Source organism: Falco cherrug, chromosome 13 (genome assembly GCF_023634085.1).
Source record: "Falco cherrug isolate bFalChe1 chromosome 13, bFalChe1.pri, whole genome shotgun sequence".
Taxonomy (NCBI): domain Eukaryota; kingdom Metazoa; phylum Chordata; class Aves; order Falconiformes; family Falconidae; genus Falco; species Falco cherrug.
The window spans coordinates 15,813,740-15,840,762 of record NC_073709.1 but is presented as its reverse complement, the minus strand read 5'-3'; the positions used below and the strand labels follow the sequence as shown (position 1 = coordinate 15,840,762).

At 36.8% G+C, this 27,023-nt stretch overlaps 1 protein-coding gene across 1 annotated transcript in view; it reads left to right on the top strand.

The window, feature by feature from the left end:
- Positions 1-27,023, top strand: part of BTBD9 (BTB domain containing 9) — a 126,617-nt gene that overhangs the window by 62,843 nt on the left and 36,751 nt on the right. Inside the window, exons 8-9 of the mRNA XM_055725371.1 lie at positions 12,438-12,547; positions 22,995-23,184. Of these exons, the coding sequence (XP_055581346.1) occupies positions 12,438-12,547; positions 22,995-23,184 (300 nt within the window). The remainder of the gene's footprint in view (positions 1-12,437; positions 12,548-22,994; positions 23,185-27,023) is intronic.

Sequence of the window (27,023 nt, the reverse complement as noted above, 5' to 3'; positions counted from 1 at the left end):
CCAGGTGTTTTTCCCATGACCCTAAAACTTACTTCACTGCACAAGTAGTCATCCTGCAACTGGTAGAAATATTTGCGTGCAGGCAAGTACTGACTTTTTCATGTCCTTTGAGTGCACTGTGGGATCTGTTATTAAGTATTTAAAAGGTATTACAAAGGAAGATCAAGGCAGATTTGTTGCTGTTACTGATACAAATAAACAACGTCATCTCCTTTAACAGTGCCCAGTTAGTTTCATAAAATTATCTCCACAGAAGTGTCTTTACAGTGGCAATACCCTTCACTGCAACGCAGTCGGAGTGTATTGTGGTGTTACTGTCCTGTTATGGTAAGCTGTGGTGACCTGAAGATGTTGTATAAATGACAAATTGCTGCATTCACCACAGTGAGGTATTTCTTCCACCACTGATACAGGTGATGGTGTGGCAACCAGCAACTCTTTGGCTTTCCTGGAAAAAATCCAATAACTGTGGTGAAACATTGTTTGAACGTAAATACATCCTAGCTTCTCAGTTTTTCAATGGAAGTATGTTTTTAATGTCTTGAGACAAAATGAAAGGCAACTCCTTCATTCAGTAATTTTCTAGGTATTTCTGGCACCAGTTTGTCTTGCATGAATTGAGCTGCATATATTGACAGAAACAGTGGAAGCTTTTTGGTGGATGATTGAGGGAGATGCATTAATACAGAATTACATGCAGAAGTTTGATTTATTGCACCTTGGCTTTACTGCAGATATTGGTAAAGATGTTCAGTCGTCTTTCATTTGAGCTGGAATCATCAGCAAACTATTCCAGTGCAGAATAGGATAAGCATAAAGATAAGATGTGAGCCAAAGAGCACACAAAACCAAACTTATTTCCAGAATTGTAATGATTTTAATCATTTTATGCAAAGCATAGCAATTTCAGCTGTTAGACTTGGAGTGTTTCAACAGAATGAAACTTCATGGCTAATTTTCAGGTGCTTATTTATTATGATGGGTAAGTATCACCTAGAAGGAACCTATCTGCAGCTTAGTGCTGAGCAAATTTTGGACATGTGAGAACTTTATTTTACTCTTAAAAAAAAAAAAAAAAGGTTTAAAAGAAAAGTCTTACTTTATTTTTCTGGTTACCATTTATTCTGTTCTTCCATTGCCTCCAAATTGATTTTAGGATTTACATTAGATTTAAAACCGTTTATTATTTTCAGATGTTCTACCATATGAAGAGAACTATATTACTGGTTATTAAATCAAATTTTTCTTTGGTTAAGGACCTGGTTAGAGAGACCTGAATTCAGTAGCTCAGTAAATATATTTCTGTTTTCTGCAGGTCTGCTTACCTGCTCACAAGTTTTAGTGGTGTAGTTCACAGATATGTCAAACATAAATTATTTTCATATTGTAGGAGATCAAGAACTACATTTTAACAAAATGATAACATTTTCTTGGGATTATGGTACCCAATGTACTGCTCCAACCTGATAGTAGTGTTTCAGTAAGCTAATATCCATTGTAATCAGTTGAATTAGTGAAATGTTGCAAAGCACTGTTCCGAATTAATCGAACACTTCTCCTGACTGCTTATTAAATCAGTAAGAAAAATGTGACAAATTGTATATGATAAATGTGGTTCTACTCTACAGCTAAAACAAATCACAAAAAAAAAAAAAAAAAGTGGAAAAAGAGAAGCCGCAAGAGCAAGGAATACTTATATTATAGTAGTAGTGTGTCCTAAATGCTCTGTCTTTAACCATTATTCATTTCTTCTCACAGGAACTTGAGTTTCTGGAGATTTTATTATCTGTATACAGGTATACAGAATGGAAGTCACTGCCCTTCTCTTCTGTCCTTACTGCTGCTGAGCTGTGTAGGAGTATTTGTGCTGGTTAATGTAGACCTACTTGTAATCCAAATTTATAATCTTCTGTCGCCACGTTATCTATTATTTCCAGTAAAACATAACGTGATGTAAAAATAACTAGACCTGTGAAGCTTATGAGATTGAATCTGCTGCACTGTCCATGTCTGATGAACAGTCCCATAAATAATACTTCTTTTGTCCTTTATTTTATAGCTCAGTTTAGGCCTGCACTAGTTAGCAGTTAGGTCTTGAATATGCTGGAAAGTGTAAGCAATGCAGATTAGAGACACTGCTTAATTGAGATAGTAACCATATATGTATGTAGCAGGTGATGCTGCTAATTGATACCATATCAGATATTTCTCATAAAATGCAGAACTTAGTGAATTTAGAAATAATTTGTTGATACTTTCACTGATCTGTCTCACATCAGACATTTGTTTCACCGTATGAAAAATGTGTTTTATAGTTTCTAATGAGACTTCTCTTTCATTTTGTGGTGTCTGATACTATTTCCATCTGAATTTGTCTTCACTAAATAATTTCTGAAATGCATCTAAAGAATGGTCATAGTTAAGAGTTTGGTTAAGCTGTGTTTTGTCAGGAGCAGAAGAGGTGTAGCACACTTTAAGTATGTTAAAAGAACACCAAAGCGATCAGTATTGACATTCCACTAGTTTAAGCAGCACATTACTTGTGATTTATTTTTCTTTTTAAAGGTTTTGCTCCTATAAACATTGTTCCTGCTGTTGAAGAATGTAAGTTGATGTTGCTTGTAAGTGACAGCTGCTGTTGGCATGGCATCTGTAAATCTCTGTAAATCTGTAAATCACTGGATAGTACAAGGGTTTTAATAAGTGTATGATTGTACCCTTAGTTCAGAAACCTATTAATAAAGCCATACTTGCCTCAGATCTAAACCACTTGAACATTAACACTAAATGCTTTGTCATAAATGTTTTAAATGTGTAAGGCAGACTCAGCTTAATGAATTATCCCACATTTCAACATTCCAAAATTGTTGGTATAGCAAATTAAAAATTGAGCCAGTAATACTTTGCATTGATTTTTCTAACCACCTTGAACTACAAGGAGTTGTATCCGTACGTACAAATTTTGTATTATAAAAATATTGATTTCAAAGATGCATCCACTCTTTTTTATGTTACCAGTACTTAGCTAATTCCACTTGAGTACTGCTTAGGACCTTGCTGGTATGATTTTAACATAACAAATGATAGGATTCCTTGCATATCTCCTTGTATATATTTCTTAGTAGGTAAAAAGTTACGCTGTTTCTTGGGGTGGGTGGGTGTGGGTTCCTGGTTGGGTTTTTATTTATTTATTTTAACATTTCATTCTTCATGTGCATTTATGATCTCTTTTTAAGAGCCCTGGAGGTCTGCTGCTATTCTCTTCTGCTTCTCTGCTCAAATACCTAGACATGCTATACTTCTGATTAGTGATGATTCATCCAAGCAAACCTTATGTAAAAAGGGTTCTTAGATTAATTGCTACCTTTTCTCTTATCAGTTTCATCCTCTTTTAAAAAATCCACCCTTCTTTATCGCTGTCTGTCAGATATTGCGACACCAGAGCTGAGTACAATTTTCTGTATGAATCTTCACTACAGTTTTATAGGAAGAATTTCTAAATTCCATGTTTCTTTAAACACAGGTCAAAACCACAATTATTTCTTTGTTGAGCTACCTTGATGCAGGTAGAGATCTCTCTTTTTCATTGACTTGCTTCTAGATCACTTCATTCTAATACTTTTCAAGTATTTCTTGGTCATACTAGATATAGTCTGATTCCAGTCTAGATCTAGACAGTTCTTACTGAGGTGGTCCTTGGAGCAAGGAACAATTATTGCATGCTAAATTCAAAGGGTGATGGAACTTGAGAAGCTGAGGAAAATGGAAAACGTTCTCAGATGTCGTTGAACAGAACTTTCCTGTATTTTTTTCTGTTCTATTTGATTAAAAATATGGATGCTACAGTGTATCTGTATAATGAAGCCTAAGCTAAATTGACCCAAAGTGATGAAAACATGTCAGGATATGCTGATTCAAGGAAAATAAGTCCTTTTGAAGATTACGGGCATTTTGGAAAGAATCTGGCTCCATGTCACACCATCCTGGAAGGTATGCAGAGCAAGCTCATGTCTGCTCTCTAAATCCTATGTCCACTTTGTGCTAGAACCAGACTTCCTGAGGAACATTGCTTTCTTCTCTGTTTAAAAGAACAATTATTTTTTTTCTATAAAATTTATTAGGGTCCAGTTTTCTGTATTCAACAGAGATGGCATAAAGATAAATGGAGGTGATATTTAAGTTGGGTTTGGCTGCAAAGTCAGAACAGGAATAGGGTTTAAATACAGATTTCATGGCATCAAAGTCGTACTATCTTCTCCTACCAGATTTTGAATTCACGTGGTGGAAGGCCATTACGAGATCAGGTGAAATTACAGGTTCCTGCCCATAACAGGAAACAGCTGTTTTGGGTTGAGCTCTGACCTGAAACAAAATGTGCAAAGCCAAGTTCAGGTTTTAGAAATTGGATGGTACTGGAGATGCACAATCTGAAGATGCAGATTTAAGCAACTTTGCCTCAAATTTGGGGCTTTTTGGTTTTGATTGTTTGAGTTTTTTTAAATACCTGGAAAACAGTAATGAAAAAAATTACCATTTGGAAGCTTGTTATTGTTGCATATGGAATACAAAATGTGTTATCACATCATGCAAATGTTACTGATGTTCCCATACACATAAGTGTTGATTTGGTTAAGTATATTCAGAAACAATGGTTGCTTTGTTGATATGTTGCTTATATAGTACACAAACAATTAAATACCCTGTGTCATTATTGTATATCAATATTTTTAGCCACTTGAATGTTGCAGCATAAAATATCTGGATATGTGTTTTAACAAATTACTAAGAGAAATGTGTTTTCAAGGTCCTGCACTGCTGCTTGTGTTTGCATCAGTTGCAAAGGTGAAAATGTTTGTTACTGTACAGGATTTGCAGGTGTTACGTATGCTTTCCCCGCTAGAGTTCAATGATTTTGTCTTGTGTAAGTGTTTTATTTGATTTGTCACTGTTGTTTTCTATATTTGCAGCAGGGTTTTCCTTTGGTGTAAAATAAACTCTGTTAGACTTTCTTGTTTAAACGCAGGAAAACTTGTCTCCTGTCAGAAGACAGAAATGTTTTCAGTGTTTGATCTGGCTTAATTCTTTATTTTAAATATTTATTTATGTCCACTGTTCTTCCACATGATTTAATTCTGGCAATAGATTTTTCCTCCTTGCCTTTTTTTTTTTTTATTCTTCTGCCGTGAGTTTGTTGATTCAGCTGTGTGACTCTGAAGGATTATATGTTTTATGGAGTTGTCAATAAATGAGGTTTAGATGGCGGTGAATAGCACTGTTTTCCTTTCCTCTAAAAGACAGGCAGAATGTCTTCTAATGCCCTTGTGTGGGGGGCTGTATCTCATGGATCTCTGTGACAGTGATCGGAATGTGAATGTTATCGGGTTTTAAACAGTTAGAGAAGATACGAAGTGTGTAGGGCTAGCACTGATGTCTCATACCAAATGGTCCACCAAGGAAAATGAAATGCCAAGTTTGTAAGAGCTCACTTTGTACTTATTGGATTTAGTTCTTTACTTTAGTTCACTGTTGCTGTTCTGGGTTGCTTTGATAGTAACTTAAGAGTGGATATCAGTGCAAAATACGTTAATTTCCTTTACCTCTCTTTACTCAGTCTTCTGTCTCAATGTTCTCAAGGGATTGGAATCTGTGCTTAATGTATTCCAGAGTTTGCCTGTATCTCACTGGTGTTATTATAATGAAGGATTAAAACGGATCCTAGAGTCTGCATAATTTTATGTTTTGACACATACATCCTAAGTACTGTTGTGACGCAGGCAGCTGAGCTTTGGTATTAGTAGTCCTCCAGGGTGTCCAGAGCTGAATCAGTGATGTGCTCAGCAGCAGCTGTTATCTGAATTAAATGTGTCAGCTGTACAAATGTAACAAGCAGAAGTAAAATATAACACAGTTGTTCAGAAATGTATTTGTAGTTACAACACTGTGCCCGTCAGAATTTCAGGTAAAGGTGAGGAATTGCTCTGGGAAAAGCAGGAGATGATGGGTGCCTAATTAGTCAAACCAGGTAGTTAATTCAAATTTTAGTAGTTTAAAATTCTACCAAGAAATAGTTTTCTTTTTTGGGGGGAAAATAATACAGATTTTTCTGGTATTCCTGTTGTGGGAATTTCAGGGCCAGGTGTAGCATGACTAACTGTAACGAGAAGTCTGTGAAGATGAAACTCTTAGAGCACTCTAAATACTATCAATATCCATTATTCTCAATCAGGGCCAGAAACCAAAATAAAATGTCTTCTCAAGGGGCAAAATTCTCATGCTGCAGTCCTGTTTACCTGCCAGGGTAGTACTTTTAAGCCCCCTCAAAGTGATCAAGTTTTTTCTCTTTAAAGAATGATTCAGGGTTCTTTCTGTCTTTCCCCCAGTATATCAAGTTGTGTTTGAAGTCCACTGACGGAGGAGCTAGTCTAGCCATTGGATTATGACTCTTTTACTCTGCTATCACACAAAGATTTATAGATAACTTTGTGTTGTATGAAGCTGCTTTGTTCCTGACAGGAAAGTGAAAAATTTCTAATTTCACTGGAAAAAGTGCCTGTAGTGTCTTTAATGTCTGTCTTTTTTTTTTGGTCTGCTATGTCTCTTCCTCAGTGAGCAATATAATTAAAATTCATAGTTTGGCACTGGGATTTTGATTATATAGTTAATTCTTCATCATTCCTATGTCTCAGATAATTCATGTTTGCCCAAGCTTGTGTCGACCACTAACAAAGTGCTGTAAAGGTTTTTGATTCATTCAGGGTTTGGGCTCTCTGCTACTTACCCCTTCCATCTTGTGGTAATCAGCGCTTTTAAATTATTTTAAAATTCAGCATACACAAGTAAGTCTGGTCAGTAGTTGTCTTTTAATTAATGACATGCTTGCCAAACACATGAGCTTACAGAAGAATGACTTTGTGTACTATCAAAAATAATTAGTATACACATTTATGTTGATTTAATCAGCATGGAAGATCCCTGTATTGTATTTCAGGAAATCTTGTCTGTTAAAAATATGATCTTTAGTTGTTTCCTGTTTTTTCTGGTTAGTAATTGCAAGCATGTAGTGTTGGAGGTGGGAGAATACCACTCATTTTAGAGGTGGTGAATATATTTGTTCTCACTACTTGAACTGGCGGGAAGTAATTGCAAGACTATGTAAGATTTGCACTTAAGTATCTAAAAGAATTGAAATCAAATAAATTTTTTTATTATGCAGTTAGGGGTTTTATTTGATTTCCATATGGGTTGAATTGTTGTTCATAGCATACAGAGGATATAGAGAGTGAAGTTACTCGCTCCAGCACTTCCAGTCCTGCAGCTGCTTGTTTCTTTTCCCCTTAGCTGCAAGGCAGAAAATATTAAGTTAACTAAGATTCATTGTTTTTTTTAATGGATGTGTTTTTTTGTATAAATATGTAAATAGAAAGCAAATGTTAAGACAGTGAAACTTTCGAAGTGGGACTCTGAAAGATATATAGTTACTGAAATTTTCACTCCTGCAGTCTTAATTAAGTATCCTTTGATCTCACGATGATGTCTCATAATATAGTCATTTCATAACCAGAGCCCCTGGAGGGGGCATGGTGTTCAACCTGTAACTTTTTCAATGTATAGGACATGAAACTATGGTTCCCGAGTGAGGAGCTGTTGGATACTTCTCTGTGATTCACTGAGCGACCTTACACCTTGTCTGGTGTGCATAGCACAGCGGCAGAGAATGTGGTGTCACAGTCACAGTCTAGCCTGGCTCCCTGTGAGGAGGGACCACTCCTTAGGTTTGAAGTCCTGTTATTAGAAAAAGGAGTTGAATTCCAACCACTTTTGGAGCAAATGCCTTAAAGAACAGATCATTACATGAAGAGAGATTGTCAACACCAGTATTCACAGTGGTTCTGCAGAAAAGAGTCCCAACTTTGGAGCCCAAGTTGGCAGAAGGATCTCCCTACACTTGATAGAGAGAAGGATGGATTTTCAAACATACATCTGGCCTGAGCATTTTCTTCCTAGTTTGCTGTAGATAGTTGTACACGGAGTCTGCTCACTCATCTCATCTCTGTCGATGTACCTAATTATCTGCAGGTGTGATACTCTTGCAGGTATCTGTATCTGCCATTCAGAGCCAAAAGCAGTAATGTGGTGTTGTGCGCTAACTGTCGTGGGCAGCTCAGCCCCACGCAGCCACTCGCTTGTTCCCCCACAGTGGGATGGGAAGAGAAATGGAAGAGTAAAAGTGAGAAAACTCGTGGGTTGAGATAAGGACGCTTTAATAAGTAAAGCAAAAGCTGCACATGCAAACAAAGCAAACCAAGGAATTCATTCACCAGTTCCCATCGCAGGCAGGTGTTCGGCCATCCCCAGGAAAGCCGGGCTCCATGTCACGTAACGGTGACTTGGGAAGACAAACACTGTCACTCCAAACGTCTGCCCCGTTCCTGGTAGGGAATATCACTTTTGACAGTCGGAGTCAGCTGTCCTGGCCATGTCCCCTCCAGACTCCTTGTGCACCCCAGCCTACTCACTGGCAGGGCAGGGTGAGAAGCAGAGAAGGTCTTGAATGCTGTTGAAGCTGTTCCTGCTCATCAGGAACGGAGATGTCTCGGTGTTACCAACACTGATTTCAGCATGAAAAGCATCTTGTGAGCTACTATGAAGAAATTTAACACTATCCCAGCCAAAACCACTACAGTATGTTTAAAAACCTTAGTAAGTGATCACACAGAACAGGTTCCATGCATTTTAAGCATTTGTCAAATTTGCACTTGGTGAATAATTGTTCATATTAATTTTGTTGCCTGTATTCTTATATTCCAGCTAACAAATCGCTCCAGGAAATGATGAGGTGGTACACATAGTCTGCTTGCCTGAAGGATACTTTTATTTTTAATCATGATTCATTTGGATTTCCATCTGGCAGAAAACTGCTTAGGAAAATTTGCACATTTTCAAGCATGTCATGAGCTATAATAGACATGTTAAACTTCTGAAATTTACGTGCTTTGAATTAAGACTTTGTTGTTCATATTGAAGTCCACGTTGCAGTTTTTTCTCACTATCATGTTTCTGAGCCAACTTTTTGTTTTCAACCCATTGTTTAGTGTTCTTCTCATTAAGATGTACTACTGCAGAATTTACAATGTCTTCATCTGATTCTTCTGAAACAGGTTATGTACCTTTAATACCGCTCTTCATTGGAGATATTTGAAATTCAGATACAGCTTGTTTACCTGGCAATACTGGGCATTTCTAATAATTTCTGCCTTATTTGAAGGAAGATTACAGTCTCAGGATATTGTGGCTTTAGTATCGTGCATCAGGTGGAATAATAAGCCACATTTTTTATGCAAAATCTGAGAATGTGATTTTAGAAGTTAGGGCGTTTAAAGTAATTTTGAGATTACATTATTTTAATTTCTACATAGTAGAAGAATGCAAGATTCAGGCAGGAAATCATGCTGATCATTGACCTTGAGAGAGATAACAAAAGAAAAAATAAATTATTGTACTGGGGAGAAAGGATGGGGTTTCTCATATCATTATATTCTACCTTGCAATAATATTACAATATCACAATAGTATACTTTAGAAGATTAATGTATACATGATTATTTTTAAGGATGGGATTTTGTTTTATGCTACCACAAAATTTCAGCTTTCCAGCAATGTGAGGCTTTGTCACCTGTTGTTCAAAAAGCCTTAAAGGCTATGTAGCGTACACGGGTAAGCTTTCTTCCTTTCTAGTTGTTGGCAGAGTATTTGCCAACCAATGAATGATACGTTATTTAACCTAAGCCTGCAGGATGATAAAGATGCTTTTCCCATGGCAAACTATTTGAGCCTTGTCTGTCTTTAACCTTCTTGATACATTTAAAAAAAACCCAAACCAGCCAAAAACAATCAAGAAGTTTGCTCTGGTGTTCCAATTTCATAACACAAAAAGTCTAAATAAATTAGCTTTTAAGGCTAATTATGAAGCAGTTTCTTGTGTTCCTATTAATATTGTTACTTTGTTTATTCTCTAAACTCTTCAAAGCAAGGCAGTGTAACTGAAGTATGTCAAAGTAGCCCCATTAGTAATGCTCCATTGGTTAGCCTGGAGCCTCTTTTGTCCAAGCAGCACAACTCCCATCAATACCTTTCTAGCCTGAGCGATGAGGGAGTCTATGGCGAGCTGGCCTCCCCGTGCACTGATAAATGTTCCAAGATTATTCCTGTATTTAGTTGAATTCTGTGCTTCTGATGCTGGATAGAATCAGAACATTTGCTGTTGTTGGATCCTGGTCATTTCCTGTGTATTTAGGGTTCATACTGTGCTCGTGAATTGACAAAAAGAAAATAATATGAAAAGACTGGACCTAAGATGAAAATGTCTGCCAGATCTCCTAAAACTGAAGGATTCTTTCAAATTTCAGGTTGATTTTTCTCTGAACAGCGAACTGTTAGCCCCCTGAATAATTTGATTATAATGTTTTCAGCGGATCATCAGTGCCAGTTTTGCAGGTCAGGTTTGTGAGTAGAAACCTTGAGGGCTTGCTCCTGTGTGTCTACCATGCTTTTGCTGTGGCTGTACCTGGCTGTGTGCCACTTGCAAAAGCACTGCAAATTATCTTCAGTGTGTTAAGAAAAACTGAAGCTGATGTGGCTTCGCCCAAAATATGGCATTTCACGTATCGTATTGCAGCAACTGACTTGTTCACATGGGCAGGTCTGGGGCAAGAGCTGCTCTTCCCTGACTGTCAGCCAAGATTCTTTTGATGCTTTTTGCAGGTACTCATCACAGTTTACATAATGAGGGCGAAGTTCTGCTATACTCTTAAAATACAGATGCACCTTTTCCTTATGAAAAATACTTATTTTCTCCGGTTTCACATCTTTTACTTTTTCTACGTAGAATGACTTGCAGGAAATTTGCTACTGTGATAATTAATTGATCTGCAAGTTAATATTAATTGGGGAATAGCATATCCTTCTTTTTTGTTTCAAGTAATGATGATGAAAAAAGATTTTAAGTGAAAATTTGAGTATACTGTGTATGAGTTTTGTAATTTTAATCAAAATATGTTAATAGTTTTGGGGTTTTTAAATGAAGCTAATATAACCAAAAAGGAGTAGAGTTTGGGAATTTTAGTGTCATGATAATCAGGTAACTTGGTTGTCTTGCAGTTATTTGCATGTAATAGGTGGATTTTTAAAAATTATTTTATTAGAAGATTTTTTTCTCTGTGTGATAGACAAATATCAGTAATAGCAGTCATTGAGGCTTGCTTATAAGTCATAAGGCACTCAATTCTTGAAATGTAGAAGGAGGTTGAACATTAGTACAGTAAAGAGCTATGAGGGTTTTTTTATTGTTTTTTTTAAAAAATATCTCAGGACTGAAAGCTGTGTACCTTTTCAACTTGGTGTGATGAAGAACACAAGCCAAAATATTGCTGTTGGTGAATGGCCATTATGTTGGAATTATAATTACACTACCGAAGTGAAAGGTTGTTTTGTACCACAAACCCGAGGATATTGCATAAGATTCTTACATTCTGACACTTCTTAAATGAAATTAATTCATTTAATATAAAGCTTTCTGCGGTGTGGGTAACCCATTTTGTGGGGTAATGGTATTTGTTGTAGGTAGGTTTCTGTATTGCTTGTTCGACATTTTGTGAGATGGTATGCAATATTCCATTTGGGATTTTTCAAAATTTATAGTAAGAACTTGGAAAATGCAGGAATCAGGCTGAATCGAGGTTAATGGCTGTTTATAGAAGGTGAAGGCTCTGGGGTAATACAGAAGGTGAATAGGTTGCAGTGTTCAAGAGCAGCTCTGTTTGATTTTCAATTAGAGCCTAGAAGTATAAATTATACAACCAGGAATGAAACACAGAGCTAGCTTTGTTTCATAACACTTGACTGTTCAGATATTTATTATTATTATTATTATTTATAATAAATATTAAAGATACACCAGCAAAGACATTGCTATCCTGTACATCCAGTGTTAGAAACAGCCATATTAAAATGGAAGTGATTTTTGGCGTTTGTGCAGAAGCCTCACTGATTTGTTGGGTTTGTCCTGGCTGTAAGAAATCTTTCATACTGATGAAAAGCAGTTGGTAAAGGGATGATGACGATGGTGATTAGACTCTGTGAGCACACATTTACACTAACCATCTATTTCTGAACCAGAAGGTCCTTCATTTTGCTTTTCTTGGCAAATCAGTCCAGAAAGATTTTTTTGATATATAGATTTCACAGTAGATACAAGTTTGCTGTGAAATTTATACTGGTTTTAATCCTTTTCTTAATTTATTTTATTTTTTTAACAGTTACTCTGTTCTTGCAGGTCTGCACAATATAATCCAACCGAATCGTTGTTGTTTTAATGCATAGAAGTTTGTCATGCTTAACGTGTACTATTTACTTGTTCTTTTTATTTTCGCCCCCTGTAGGTATATTCGAATTGTTGGGACCCACAACACAGTGAACAAAGTTTTCCATATTGTGGCATTTGAATGTATGTTCACGAACAAAACTTTTACTCTTGAGAAAGGTCTGATAGGTAAGAGATAAAATTGTTTTCCTTTTATATGAACTGTTGCAAACACTTGTCTTTTCATTATTGCACTCTTACTCTACACAGAAAACTTGAGTTAAATGATGGTAAGCATAAAATTAGTTGGCTAGTCCTTGCAACTTCTTTGAAATTCCAGTTCTGTGGATTAATTAGTGATGCTGCAGGAATGCTAAAGTTCAAATTAAATCAACTGCTGCTGACAAAGCCACTGGTAATTGAGTCACGCTGTGGTGCTAATCCAATTTTTCTTTGCATGTCATAGTATGGTTGATGTTACCTCCCGCTAGGTTAGCCTGAATTCTGTAATGAGGATGGAGTAACCAGAGCTATTTATTGCAGTGAAGATGGATTTGGGCATTTAGGGCCTCTTATACAGCCTAGTTTCAACTGCTGAAAGTAAACTCTCATGCCTTGATTTTCCCCCAAAGAGTCATAGACACGCTTAGCCATGGCAGAACGTTATATTGGCTTCCCTTATTCTCTGAATGTTGTGTTGATGGGGCACTCTGCTACCTCTGGAGCTCCGGACAGCTTGTATAGTACTGATTTAAGTACCTCTACATAGTACTGCATTACTTAAGGTAGAAATCCCCAACAGACCAACAATACTGAATGGTGAACTATGTCAAAGTAAGATTTAATAGTCCAAACAGGGTGATTTTTGTGCTTTCTTCCATATAAACTCACATAAGTGAGATTCTGAAATCCATTGGGAAGAGTTTTGTGTGCCTTTTAGTAGCTGCTTAGGTGGGATTTCCCACAGTTTCTTACTTCTGGCATGAAATCGAGAATTTCAGCAAAATTCTCAGAGTTCATGCTGATTTTAAACATGTATTTAAATAAAGTATGCACATAAGATAGATGGAAGGGAAAGCAGTGTTCAAAAAAGAATGAGAGGGAAGATTTTAATAAGACACAGTTCTTTCACATTTTTTTCTGAGAAAACTAAAATATTTAGCTGTGAAAAAATGGGACCCAACTCCTTCAGCCTGTTCCCAATCCATTATATAAAGGCGTTGCATGGTTGCACCTGATTCATGGGGTGTGCTGTGTAATTTTGTTGTTGTTTTAGAAGCATGGAGTAAGTAGCCTGACAAATCACACCTTACTGATTTTTATGTTATATAGCCCCAGAGTGTACAAGCTGTTCCATAATGCAAATAGAACGTTTTCCCTTTATTTTAGGGAGTTTGCAAGCAGTATTGCCATTGCTATTGACAAGAAAATAGAATAAGCATTAAGGACGAACTGGGTTTAAAGAAAACAGCTACCTTCAGTAAGCTGGTTAACAGAGAAACAAAATGTTTTGAGTTTGATAAAACCTTAAAAATTTCATATTTAGCACTGCCAGCTATGAATTTTTAAAAATACAAAATTAGAGTACTGTGTGCAAAGAAGTGGTACATACATCTGTATGTATTTGATGTAAGATTATCAGTCTTGTTTAGCAAATACCTAATTTAGGACTCAAATAATGTATTTGGGTTTTGTGTGTGTGTAAACTCAAAGATTGTTTTGTTGTAACAGCAGGCAAGTAAGTGAATCTGTGCATGTTCATGGAAGTGTGCTTGTATCATGGTTGGCTTTTCTTTGAGATACTCCATGACATTTTGGGCTTTAGTGAGCATTTTGGTGAGACAAACTATTTGATCTGTTTCAGCATTTCTTGAGTTTCAAAGATAATCTAGGGGATGGAGACTTTATGTGGCTTTATTAAAATTTATCCAATTATGGTTTTTTTTTCTGTAGTTACAGAATCTTACAGGGAAATAGGGTACTCATTTAATAGTAAGTATTCGTTCATGGTGATCAGTGGAACTGTGCTGTCACTCTGTTGGGTTAATCAAGCTGCTGTATGCATACGTCATTTGAAGTGATCTACAATAAGCAAAGAGAGGCCTGTAGGGCTCTACAGCATCACAATTTCAAGTAACCACTGAGTACTAGCCTGGACTGGACTAGAAATCAACACCCTTGCCATTGTCCCCTTCATTTCAAAATCACATCGCCCTCTTATATATAATCTTATATTATATATAATATATAATTATATATATTATAATCTTATATTAAAGAGATGGGAGTCAATTAATGGCCAATTAAAAGAGTAAGGATACAGTGAGTAGTTAATTGAAAGAGGGATGTGGATGAACTTCAGTTTGTAAATGAGGTAGCAACAGTTGGATACATGGCCCTGCAGAATTTATGGTGAGAAAGGGACAAATGGCAAGATTTTGGGACTATTTCAGGGCAGTCTGGTTGTGAAATGGTGCAGGGGCACAGTGGCTGTTTCACTAGAATTTATGGCCATCAACATTATCTATCCAAAAATATTCCCAACAGCTTTTATCCATCAAAGTGACCTTATCTCCATTTAATGCTTTGTTTTACATACCTGTGGTGGTTACTGTAAGGTAGCATGTTGTCTGTCTTCCCTTGATCAAGCAGGCTGTCCCAGTTCCACTTCTGTAAAAAAAACCAGTGTGACTACCAATGGTGTATTTGGCACAGATTTATTTTATTGCTCTAATGAGGACTTGTAATGTTTGTTTCTGTTTCTGCAGTGACCTGATAGGGTAGAGTGAACTGAAAGCAGTTAAGAAAGCTCCACAAAATAGACATAAGTGCAGCAATCAGAGCAGGCTGCTCTTAAGCTTGACTGAGTGTAGAAGCTTTAATCTTTGATCCTTGAAAACCAGTATTAGGTAATACTCCTGGCTTTATGTTTTTGTCCAGTATAGTATTAAATATGGTATTAAATTAGGTTAGAACAAACACAGCTGCTGTTTCTATAACCTGTTTTATTAAGAAAATGTGATGTTGGTCAGCCCTTGAAGGCCCTATGGTCCTTTCAGAGAAACTTTGTGACCCTTACTTCTACCAAAATGATGCTGAAGATAATATGCAAAGAGTTTGTCATTTGAAACCTCATGTCAAAGAAAAAAGGCTACTGAAGTATTTGTTCAGGGATCTTGTTTGGAGATTTGAGAGTAATTATATTTATATTTTTTTTTGTGAAACCTGTTCAACTTGATCAGAAAGCTGTATATACAAAGAGGGTAATATATCAGATGCATTATGACTGATGGATAGTACCTATGTAATGGCTGTCACTGTAAAGTGAAGATTAGAAGGCTGGTAAACAAATAGTAAAAATGAAGCGCTCTTTCATAATAACAGCAATTTTATGTTGCTGTGGTTTTGCGTATATGGTTTTCATGACAAATTATTAATGACATAAAAGTTAATACCGAAGATGCAATTACTTTATACAATACTGGATGTGGTACTGACATGACCCATTGGTGGTTGAGTAACAGTTTTGAAGTAAAAGTAGCAAGAAATGCTCTTTCTAGCACTGTGTGGTGTTTTAGTGTTGGTTTATACTTTGTTGTCTTGTGAGATGAAGTAAGTGACAGAAATTAATTCCATCGAATGAAATTATTCCCTAATGCAGATGTTAGGGTTGAGATGTAGTTTTCCTTTTGGCATAGTACTATCTCTAAATGTGTAAGTTAACAGTTCTACGTGTTAGATTCATGAGTGTGACATAACTGGTTCATTTAACAGGGATGTAAATATCTTTTTAAAATTCAAAAGCATACTGTTTGCTTTTAATGAACTTCCGTTTCTGAAATTTTGAATGGTCTGTAGTCATTAATATTTAATCTAGAATCCAAAACAAATGAAAATTGTTACAAGGAAGAGACGTACTCCTTTGGAGGCAGAAGCAGTACTTGGTGGGACGTGGTGTTTCATAAAAGCTTCTGATCTGCCCAGTGGCATAAAGCTACAACAGTGTGTAAGGGGCTGGTTCTGTGTAGTGCCTCTTTTGGTTTGGGGGGGGCAGGGGGGTCTTCCACCTAAATATAGGAACCACTTCCTCTTTTCTGTCTCAATTGGAAAAAATTTATAACCATGCTTAGTCTTTTAATCAGTACTCAGTGCTGAGGAGCAGTCAGGAACTATGCAGGCATGTGGGTTTGACCAGCCTACCATCCTATTTTAAGCCTCGTTAAGGTCATAGGGAGTGCGATGTGGAAGGCTTTAATATGAAGTTGTGTTTATCTGTAGTCTGTCTCAGTCTATCAGACTGTCTTGTAACTTGTACGTTACACATGAAAGGGAGAACAGTGAATAATGACTGAAGAGCAGGAGATGGATGTAAAACACTGGAATGTCCTTGGTCACCCTCTAGGGAATGCTGTTCAGTACTTATGAATCATTGTGAACCTTCACTTGTGTGCTGTTCAGTGCCTTAGGAGAACTTGTATTAAATGGGAAAAAAAAATCACTTGTCTCTTACTTTCTGGTAGTTATGTAAAAAAATAATAATTAAATGTATAACCAAGAGAAACGAGTCCTATCAGTTTCCTAGTGTGTGGTTCAGCTTTGAAAAAGATTGCATGCTCTCTCTCCCCAAGGAAGCAGTGAGAGTTGCTATTTTTGTGTCTAGTTTAATGTTGACTCCACACAAAGCTATCGTATTTCATTTCTTCTCCTTTTTTAAAGGTTAGCCTTCTTTAAAAACCATGCAGGTTTACCCAGCAACATAAGTCAGCCCTGCTGCAAGCATAGCCTTAGGAAATTATGAAAATTTGAAGTCTATCTAAATACAGCAGGGATTTTTTTTTTTTTCCCCTCTTCTTGCTACAGGAAAGGGCAGCTACATGGTTGGTTTGGTTACTGCTACCCATTCTTCAACAGAGATCTGTCCGTATGACTCCAGTTTCTTTTTATTTGATTGTTTTATACTTCCTATTTCCAGTGCTGTGACGAAGGATGTGTACTTACTAGGGCTCTTCTGAAACAGTTGCTATTTCTTCAGGCAGAATGTTTAATGAAGGAGCCCAGTAGCCAGCCAATCGCCAGTTCTAATGACTTGAATGGGTTTGTTCTAACTTACTGGATCAGAAATCATAGGCTTTAGCATATATCAACTGAAAAATCAGCCTTCTCTAAGGTTATTCTAATCCACCCTGACAGTTGGACATAGACAAATATTAGTGGGGTTTTCTTTTCCAGCTAAATATGGCTTGCAGAAAGCTTTCCACTGAAACAGGTGGAAACACTGTTGCTATTTGTTTGAAGTTGGTATTTCTTGAGTTCTTGATTGATTTCTTGATTGCTACATTTCATTTGAATCTTCAATATCATCAGGAAATTTCATCTCAAGAAAATAAGAAAGAATGTGTGGAAGAGGAGACAGGACTTTATACTTCTAATTAACTGAAAAGTCTGTAGACTCAGTATTTTCTACTGTGTAGCAAATAAACAAGTGCTAATTCTAAATGAATAAAGGTAAGAATTAAAAAATCTTCTGGCATGTGGAAAATAATGAAAGCAAATGCCCAGTATCTTTTATTTAATACAATAAAATTGAACCCTGGAATAATACTGACATTCCTGATTTTTTTTCTTTGCTCTCAGGCTTCTTTTATCTAACCATCGCTTCCTAGTGAGGAAACTTTTGTCAGCTCAGTTGATGTTCAGGTGGAGAAGGAATGCAATTGTACCATTAAAAATGGAGCAATTGAAAGCTGAGCATTTAACAGATGTCAGCATGGGAGAAAAATCACTCCTTTACATTAACTAAAACAAAAATTATTTTTTTCCAGTACAATTTCTTGTTTATAGTTTCTTCACAAAGACATAGTTTTGTGTCTTAAGAGAATTCAGTAAAATGAACAGTTGTGTTGCAATGATGACACTTTAGCTGAGAATCTTTGACTGTTGCTTGTATATTCAACAGTCCATAATGCTTTAAATTACTGCCTTCCTATAAAGTACGACTACTTAGGGTATCTGCTGTCTCTATGTTTATTTTAGTAATTAAGGTTCATTGCTGACTGATTTTGTGAGCTGGTGCAGGCATCCATTCTGTTCTTGCCTTTCTGTGTTGCAAAGAGTTATTTGTGGATTTTCTGTTGTGTGATCATGTCCTGTCCCGTCCCGTACCCCCAGTATTAGCCAATTGACTGCAGTGAAGTTACAATGGATGGGCAGAAAGCAAAATCTGACCTGTCCAGACTGGGAGGTGAAAGGAAGAACTTTACACTTCAGACATGGAAGCAGTTAACAGTGGCTGCATTAATTTTTTTGAATACATCAGGGGAAAAAAAATTCCTACAGAAAATCAAGTCTGCTAAAAATTAAGGGGTGGCGGGGTGGGGAAGCATAAAGGATAAATAAATAAGACTGAGGCAACCACACACTCCTGCTGTGTTTTTCTCCTGTGGGATCTCTGAGGACAGTTGAATGACATATCTGTCTTATCTTTAAATGTAGCCAGTATAGATGGCCCTTAAGTCATGCCTTGAAAATGACAATCCCTTATAAAAATACTATACTAGAATTAAATATACTGCCAAGCTGTTTGTTGCTCTGTACTGTAACATAAGACCAAGAGACAAGATAGTAAGTTTTAATGTTCTGATGCTACTGTCCTGTAACCTCAATAATCTTCTCCGTTTTGTTTGCTTACAGAATGTGTATGCTTTGCTAACACACATCTTTTCCATAAATGAAAATCAGATTTATTGGAGAAAAACTGCTGTATGAACAGTGTGAAAAAATAATTTCCATATTTTAATCCCCTCTTTTATTTTCTCTTAACAACATTGTTTCCAGTAAAAGCTGGGTAGCTGGTAGATTAAAAAAAAAAAAAAAAAAAAAAAAAAGAAACAAGACTGTTAGTTTTGGCAGTATGTTTTTGTAAACAAGTGACCTAAATTGAAGCAGGAATTCTAAAGGGAAAAAGGAAGAGAACCAGAAGACTTGAAAATACAGCACAGAGCAGAGTCCCCACCAGATGGTATTTTTAATAAATTCATCAAGCGGATATAAAAGATGATAATGAATATTCAAAATAGGGAGTGACAGACCCCCCCCCTAGACAGAAGGAAGAGTATGGTACCTCCCGCACACTGCAATTAGTTAGAATCACTTTCTAATTAACCGTTGTAGGGAAGACCACAGAATTCTATTAAAAACACACTAAGACAGTTTCTGGGTGGTTCTTAAGGATTTTGACTAATCAGGGTAACATCATCGTAGGAGGTCACGGATTAGTGCAGAAATCTAGATGTGAGAAAGAGCAGGACAATGCTCAGAGGGCCTGAAGGTGTAAAAGGGTGGAAGAAGAGAGCTGTGCTGTGTTCAATGCTGTGTTCAGGTAACGCCTCACATAGCTCGGGGGGGGTCCGGAACATGCCATAGAGCTTCAACATGAACATTGATTCTGACACTTCATCTTTTACTTTTTTTTTTTTTTTTTTTTTAACCAAGACTTCAGTAGTTTCCTCTTCCTACAAAAAGCAGCAATATATATAGATGCTTTAATACCTATGTAAAATGGATACTCAACGTTCCCTTGCTGCCAGGGAAAAGGGGAAGAAAAGGAAGCCAGGGCAACCTCTGTTTCAGTGCCAGCGCTCTCGGTTCGCATTGTTAGTCTTTGCTGTATTCAGACTGTTCCCAGTGAAGTACTTCTAATGTTTGCCACCTGCTCCCCCGTAAGAATTTGGGGATTTCTGAACGTCTCTTTTCAGTAATAGGGAATTAAGAGGTTTCCAGAAGAATAATATGGTGGGTTTAGTAATATTTTATGAGCAGAGATGATAGTACAGTAGATTTTTCAGAAACCGTTGCCTTTCCACTGCCTTGGATTATTACTTGGCAGTGAGCTTGCACTTTTTTCCCTTGTGTGTTTTATGATGTGGTGGTTGGTTGGTGGTTTTTAGGTCACGCTCCTGACACCACCAGCACAAGTAAAATCCTAGCTTTTAATGGAAACTTATCTCTTTTTTTTGGGTGCTGGAGACTCTTACAATTAGCTCTGAAATTTCACATAGCTATATTTCAGCCATTTTCAGACGCTGTAGTATTTTAAATATATATTTTACAGACAACTATTAAAATCATGTAATTATTATGCATGCAGTGAGCTTAAAATAGTACATTTGCACTTGTACTACATCATTTGTTTTCTTGTGAAAATTCCAACAGTGTTCATTTGAAGTCTTAGTTATTCTATTTTTTTTGGTTTTCTCACTTTCAAAAATGTTTTATATGAGAGATTGTGAATTTGAAAATTTTGTTAAATTGATCGTTGTCATTCAGATAACTTTTTAAACTTATTTCTTTCTCTGTCTTCCAAACTGCGTTACCACACAGATTGATTGTCCTTTATCAGAGGCTGTCACACAAAATCTTAGCATTTTTTTAATGCAGCCTGTGCTGAAAGATTTTTTGTTATCGTTTAGATAAAGCAATCAGTGTTTTTAACACCACCACCACCTCCTCCCCCAAAAAGGCTCAACTGGCAACCTTGATTTTTACATGTTCAGAGAGGATCATTTTTCAGTCTTGTTTATTTTTTTGAGAGAGAATTTGAAAAGTTGTAGAGTTTAACTAAAAACTGAGCATTTTAGTAAAGTGCTGGACCTAAGGTGTCTCAAATAGCTTTTTCTTTTTCTTTTTTTTTTTTCATGTTTATCTGCCATCCTGCTGGAAGGTGATGTTCAAAAAGCTCAGGATTCTCTCTAAATTACAAACAGAAAGAAAGTACCATGCTTGGTTGAATGTTAACAAAGGGAAATAATAGGAGGTTCCAAAACCAAGTATTGAAGTGCTTGTAAAACAGTGCTGGAAAAGTACTCTATGCGCAAGAAAATAAACCTCTTTCTCGCAGCCTGCTCCCAGAGGAGCTGCTGTTGTCTTGATTTTTGATGAAATTGCTGAAATTATGTCAGGTTCTAACTATATTATGAATATTGTTTGATTTGAAAGGAAGGGGGAAACTACTTAGCGTTGATTTAAGTCAGATTAAGCAGGACTAAGTACATACAAGAAGAGCATTCCTCTCCTTGGGAAGCTTTCTGGAAACCAACACTAAAGTTACATCCTTTGCTAAAGAATAACAACTCCCAACGCTAAGCCTTTTTTTTTTTTTTTTTTTTATTGCCAAGCATGTAATGCTCCCCTGCTTCTAAAAGTGCCTAGTAAAGAGTTATATTATCCTTTATCTAATTTGGTTTATAACAGCAGTTTCCAAGCTAGAGAGTTCAGTTTCGGATGTACCAGGGAGGAGGAAGAACTGAACTTGGAGGACGCTGACACATGGACCACAGTGCTGGATATGTACACTGATTGCAAGAGGGTTGTAGAGGTGAAAGAAAGTTCATTATACATGTTGCAGCACAGGGTAGCAGTTTAGCACTGGCCTGTGCAATTAGAATTGTAATCTTACTTTTTTTCCCACTGAAACATCCTTCCTCTTGTCGTGATTTTCCCAGGAATGCTTTTACTAATTTGAAAATTCTTTGAGCTCCCTAATTTGGTATTTTCCCTCTAATATTCAAATAACTGCATGTAAGGTGAATGAAAGAAGGCCAATTTGATATTCTGCAGTAGTATCTTTGACTTTCTTTGACATAGTGGGCTACTGCATGCTGGCATTTTTTTATGGCTGCATATAGGATAGAAAAAAGAATTATCCAGCAAAGATCTTTGATGAAATTAAGAGGGAGGGGGGGAAGTACTGTATGATTCCATTACTGTCTCCTGGAGGAAACTCATTGTCCTGTGGTTTAGCCTTCCTTTTTTCAGTAGGATGAGTTCTAAGTACTTTCTTTTCTTTTGCTATTGGGCTATTACAATTTCTTTTTTATGGCATTTAATCTTCTCTTTATCCTGTCTTTTGACTGAATGAGAAATAGTTCTGTGCTTGCTGTTCCATTTGTCTGGCAGACCTATTGGTCTCCTTCCCTCTTGTAGTCCAATACTTGTATTGAAGGATTTTGTAAGTATTAAAAAGCATTTAAATTTTCTAATTTCTGGGGTGCAATTTCTGATCACAGACAGAGAGCCTGTCAGAAGTGCCAGCAGGTATGGGTTGGAGATAGTCTCCTGAGCTGTGAGACTTCAAGCCCTGGTTTCAAAGACTTTGAGTCCTGGCTTCCCACAGTCCAGATCAATGCTTTAAACTATCTTCCACTTATTTCTCTCTCTCTTCTTTTTCTTTTTCTTTTTCTTTTTCTTTTTTTTTCTTTTATTTGGGGGTGGCGGGGGTGGGGTGAAGTGTTTTGTCATGAAAACAGGAAGAAGTTAGTTTAAAATTTTAAAAGTTTTGCTAGATAAGGTATTTTTCTCCCAGTTGTATTAAAGGACTGATTTCATATCACCAAGACAGAAATCCATCTGTTAATTTAGCAAGCTATTCTGGGTTCGATGCTATAAAAATTATCTGTACCACTTGATTCTGTTTCATAGTTTGTATTAAATAAGAGTTAAATTTCATTGTGTTGATCATACTTTCATCCTTTTTTTTCTCTTTCTCCTTTTTCCCTATTCTTTGCTAGAAATAAAGACCATTGGTATCTGAACTGTTCTCTGACTGTATGTCTCTCATCTTTGTATTTTTAATTCACAGTTCCCACTGAAAATGTTGCAACAATTGCAGACTGTGCCAGTGTGATAGAGGGTGTAAGTCGCAGTCGGAATGCCTTATTGAATGGAGACACAAAAAACTATGATTGGGATTCTGGGTACACATGCCATCAGCTTGGGAGCGGAGCTATTGTAGTACAGCTAGCACAGCCCTACATGATTGGATCAATACGGTAAGAGGGTTTATTTTTCTCTAAATTAAGGACAGCAGTGAAACTTTTGCTGAACACTGTTGTTTTCCTTAGAATATATGATGTTTGGAAATGATGGTAATTAGGGGACTAGTTTAGTAGTTGTCATTTGGCTTCTTACTTCAGTATAATGGGCATGTTAAAAATTAAATGTGTGACTTATGTGTTGAGATACAGCAGAGCAATTCCAGAAAACATTACATTTCAGAGATTTAATAATAGTAATAGTCAAATTGTAAGATTAAAGTTATATACTTATATTAAAATAGAAACTTAATTGCAGCCTCATTTGTGGTCAAAGTAGGTGCAGTTCCTCATATCCGCCTCATTGTGAAAACATAAACAGTTATTGAAGAAAGCCATCATCTCGAGCCAGCCAGGTTTCCTTTGCACTATACAATTAGTACCGGTTCTTACTTGAACATGGAGTATATAATAAGGGCACCGTAACCTGAACATTGCTTTACAGCGGTGGGTTAGTGAATATCTTTAGATCTGGACTGAAGTTCATTGGGCTGTTTCTACAGTGGATGTTTGTAAGCATGCGAAGAACGAACTTTTGCCTAATGTAGAAACTTTGAAAGTAGATTGGAGAGAGGGATTGTTCACAGGTGAAGGCAAAAATATTCTTGCCAGCTTCAGATCTCCGACTGTAAATTATTTTTTGTTTTATAACATCAGACATACAAATCCTTATCTTAATGGCTTCCTGTTCTTTGTAAATTAAGACTATGTTGTCAGGGACTTGATTTGTATTCTTTGTGACCGTGAAAGAAAGAGAAAGGTTTCTGAAGTTAGAATAACAGTGAGCAAAGTTGGAAACCCCAGGTGAGGTACTGGCTCACAACAGAGACCACGTACATAGGTACGTATTGCTAGGAGCTAGCTTGGTGCTGTCCAGCTGTCAGTTGCCTCTTCGAACTAACTGATGAACAAGTGAGACTTGAAAGTTCCTTTATAACTGCCAATTTCTGGTTTGCTTTGAGGCATTGTTATGACGGTTATAAAACTCTGAAGATAAAGTTTAAAATCAGACATCCAGGCAAATCTCTAACCTAACAAAAGTACTGTTTTGTTTGTATACTAGCTATAGATGCTATGCATAATGCAAGTCTGGCATTGTTCGCACTGCGTGAAAGAATTAGAATGCATGTAGTTGGCAGCATTTGACAATGAATGTTTTATGCTTTCTCGTTTGGTGTTTTTAATGTTCAATTAAGTGTTGCATCTCAAGCAAAAAAACCAGGAAGACACAGTACTCAGATTTCTTAAAGGAGGTAATTGAAAATGTAATTACATAATTTTCTTGCCACTTTAAACTTAAATGTAAGTAACAGCAGGAAGCTTTGGCCACATAAAGGAGAAAGAGGGGAATGCATTAACTAAAATGTGTAGTTTCTCAGTTCATAGTCCCTGTCTTCCTAACTTACTGTTTTCTGCTGTCTTTCAATCAGTGAATAATACCATCTCTTCAAATCAGTGCAAAAAATTTGACCTTACTAGGGTTTATTCTTGAGCAGAAGATTTTTAATGTTCCATTATTAGTATGTTAGGTGAACTAGACTTTAGGTTACCAACAAATGATAACTGCATAATTGGCAAGTGTGTAGAGCAAATAAAAAAAAATCCACAAAAAAACCCAAACCAACAACTAAGCATTACATAATTTAAAACTAATAGGCATTTAATGATTTATGTTGTATTGCATTGTACACATATAAGGGTAGAATCTTCTTTCTTTGTCTGCTTTCCTGCATGTATAGTAGAAACAAGATGAATAGCTTGTCTTAAAAAACAACAATAATAAACATCGTCATCTAGGGTATCTTCTGACAGAGGGGACTACTTGCATTGCCTAGAGACAGAAATGCTAGCACTATGTCATCTCTTCCTTTGTGTTTTACCTAGAAGAACAAGTGTTCTGAGTTACAGCCGCATCTGTTGCAGATCATAGGCAGCCAAGGGAAAGATGCCTCCTTGAGTGGGGGAAGCAAGGTTTCACTATGTGGTAACTACAGCGTTGGCAAGGATCTAGAACATGTTCTTGTACTGTGCAATGCTAAAGATGGTGACAATGGTCTCTTTATTTAACACCAGGAGATCCGTGACTGATATGAAAATCAAATTATGTATAAAGAAAAAAAATCTTAATATTTTGTCTTAATGAAAGCAACAGATTTCTTTGAATGGAATGTCTTCCACAGCTAATATAACAGTGTTTGGTGCCTGTTTTCCTGCTGTTTGCTTGCTTGAAAATGGCCTTGATCTCACCTTCCCACCTAATAGAAAAAAATTTCCAGGAGCATTTTCTTGAGGCTGGCTGTACAGCATGACTGCAGAATGACATGAATTGCTGTACCCCCAGAAACTGAGTCATTAGACCTCTGGGTTTGGATTCTAAATGAATAATTAGGAATTAAAGTACATGTGTTTTAAGTTCAGGGACATGAATGTGCCATTGAATATATTTCTGTCAGAGACCGTAAATATATGAGCCTTTGAAAAAAGGGTACGAGCTCCTTTTAGTCTATAGAAATTGGAATACCACTGGAGAGAGCCTCCAAGTCAGAACATGTTGCCATGGCAACTAAATTCTGAGTATGAAAAAGGCAGAACATCTCTTGGTACTCAAATATGCATTAGAAATGCATAGAGGTTGTAATGTTTCAGGAGTCTATCTTGTATGCATGCTTTCTGCAAAAGTCATCCCATTGTCATAGAAGCTTACAACCCTTCACGTTGGAAAGGACTTGAGGAGGGCATCTAGCCTGGCTTGTTCCTCAAAGGAAGGTCAGCTATGAAGAAAGATCATCCTATTCAAGGTTTTATGCACTCAAATCTTGAATATCTCCAAGGAAGAAAATACCACAACTTCTCTGGGTAGCCTGTTCCAATGTACTCCCCGCCTCCATGCAATTTCTTTTTTTCCTATGCCTCTAGTCCATCTGGAACATCCTGTTTCGATTTTTGACCGTTGTCTTTTGTTCTTCCTGTTGTGCACCTCAGTAAAGAGCCTGGCTCAGTCTTTTTGATAACCTGCTCTCAGATACCAAAGAGTGCTGTTAGGTTTAGGGCCAGCAAGGAACCTTCTTGAGCTAACCAAGCCAGTTTCCTCAGCTTCTGGCACAGTGCATGTGCTCCAGCCTCCCAGCGATCCTGATGGTCCTCTACTAGACTGGCCCAGGTCTAGCAGTATTGTATTTGGGTCCAAAATGGGATGCAATGTGCCATGTTTTATCTAACAAGGGTCAAATAAATGAGCATAATCTCTTCCTTTTCTTCTGTTGGCTCAGTACCTGTTCCTACAGCTCGGTATGCTGTTAGCCTTCACTGCTGGGAGGGCACGCAGGCAACTAAGGACTTGGGAGTCATATCGAATAGGAGGTGCCCTAAAATTTTAGCACAGACAGACAGACCGTAGCGTTGTTTACTGCAATGGATTAGGCTGGGTGAGGTACAGGATTTTGCTTTTGATCTTGTTGAGTTTCATGAGATTCTTTTTTGCCCATGTCCCTAGTCTTCCCAGAGGCTGGCAATCAGTCCTGAATAGCAGCTTTACTCTGAGTATATTAATTGCATCTTTGTAAAAGTATTTTAACAACTTATCCCAGTTTAATCTATTTGAAGACTTTATTACTAATATGAATATGTGATAGCCAGCTGTCTTGCTTTTCATATTCAGTGTAATTTTTAAATTAACAAATGATATCAATTAGCTTTAATCTGTTTCCTGTTTGTTTATGCCATCATCATATACATCTCTTATGCTTCCTAATTTTCCACAGCACTTCTGCTTATGAAGTTTTTCTTTCTTTGCTGCT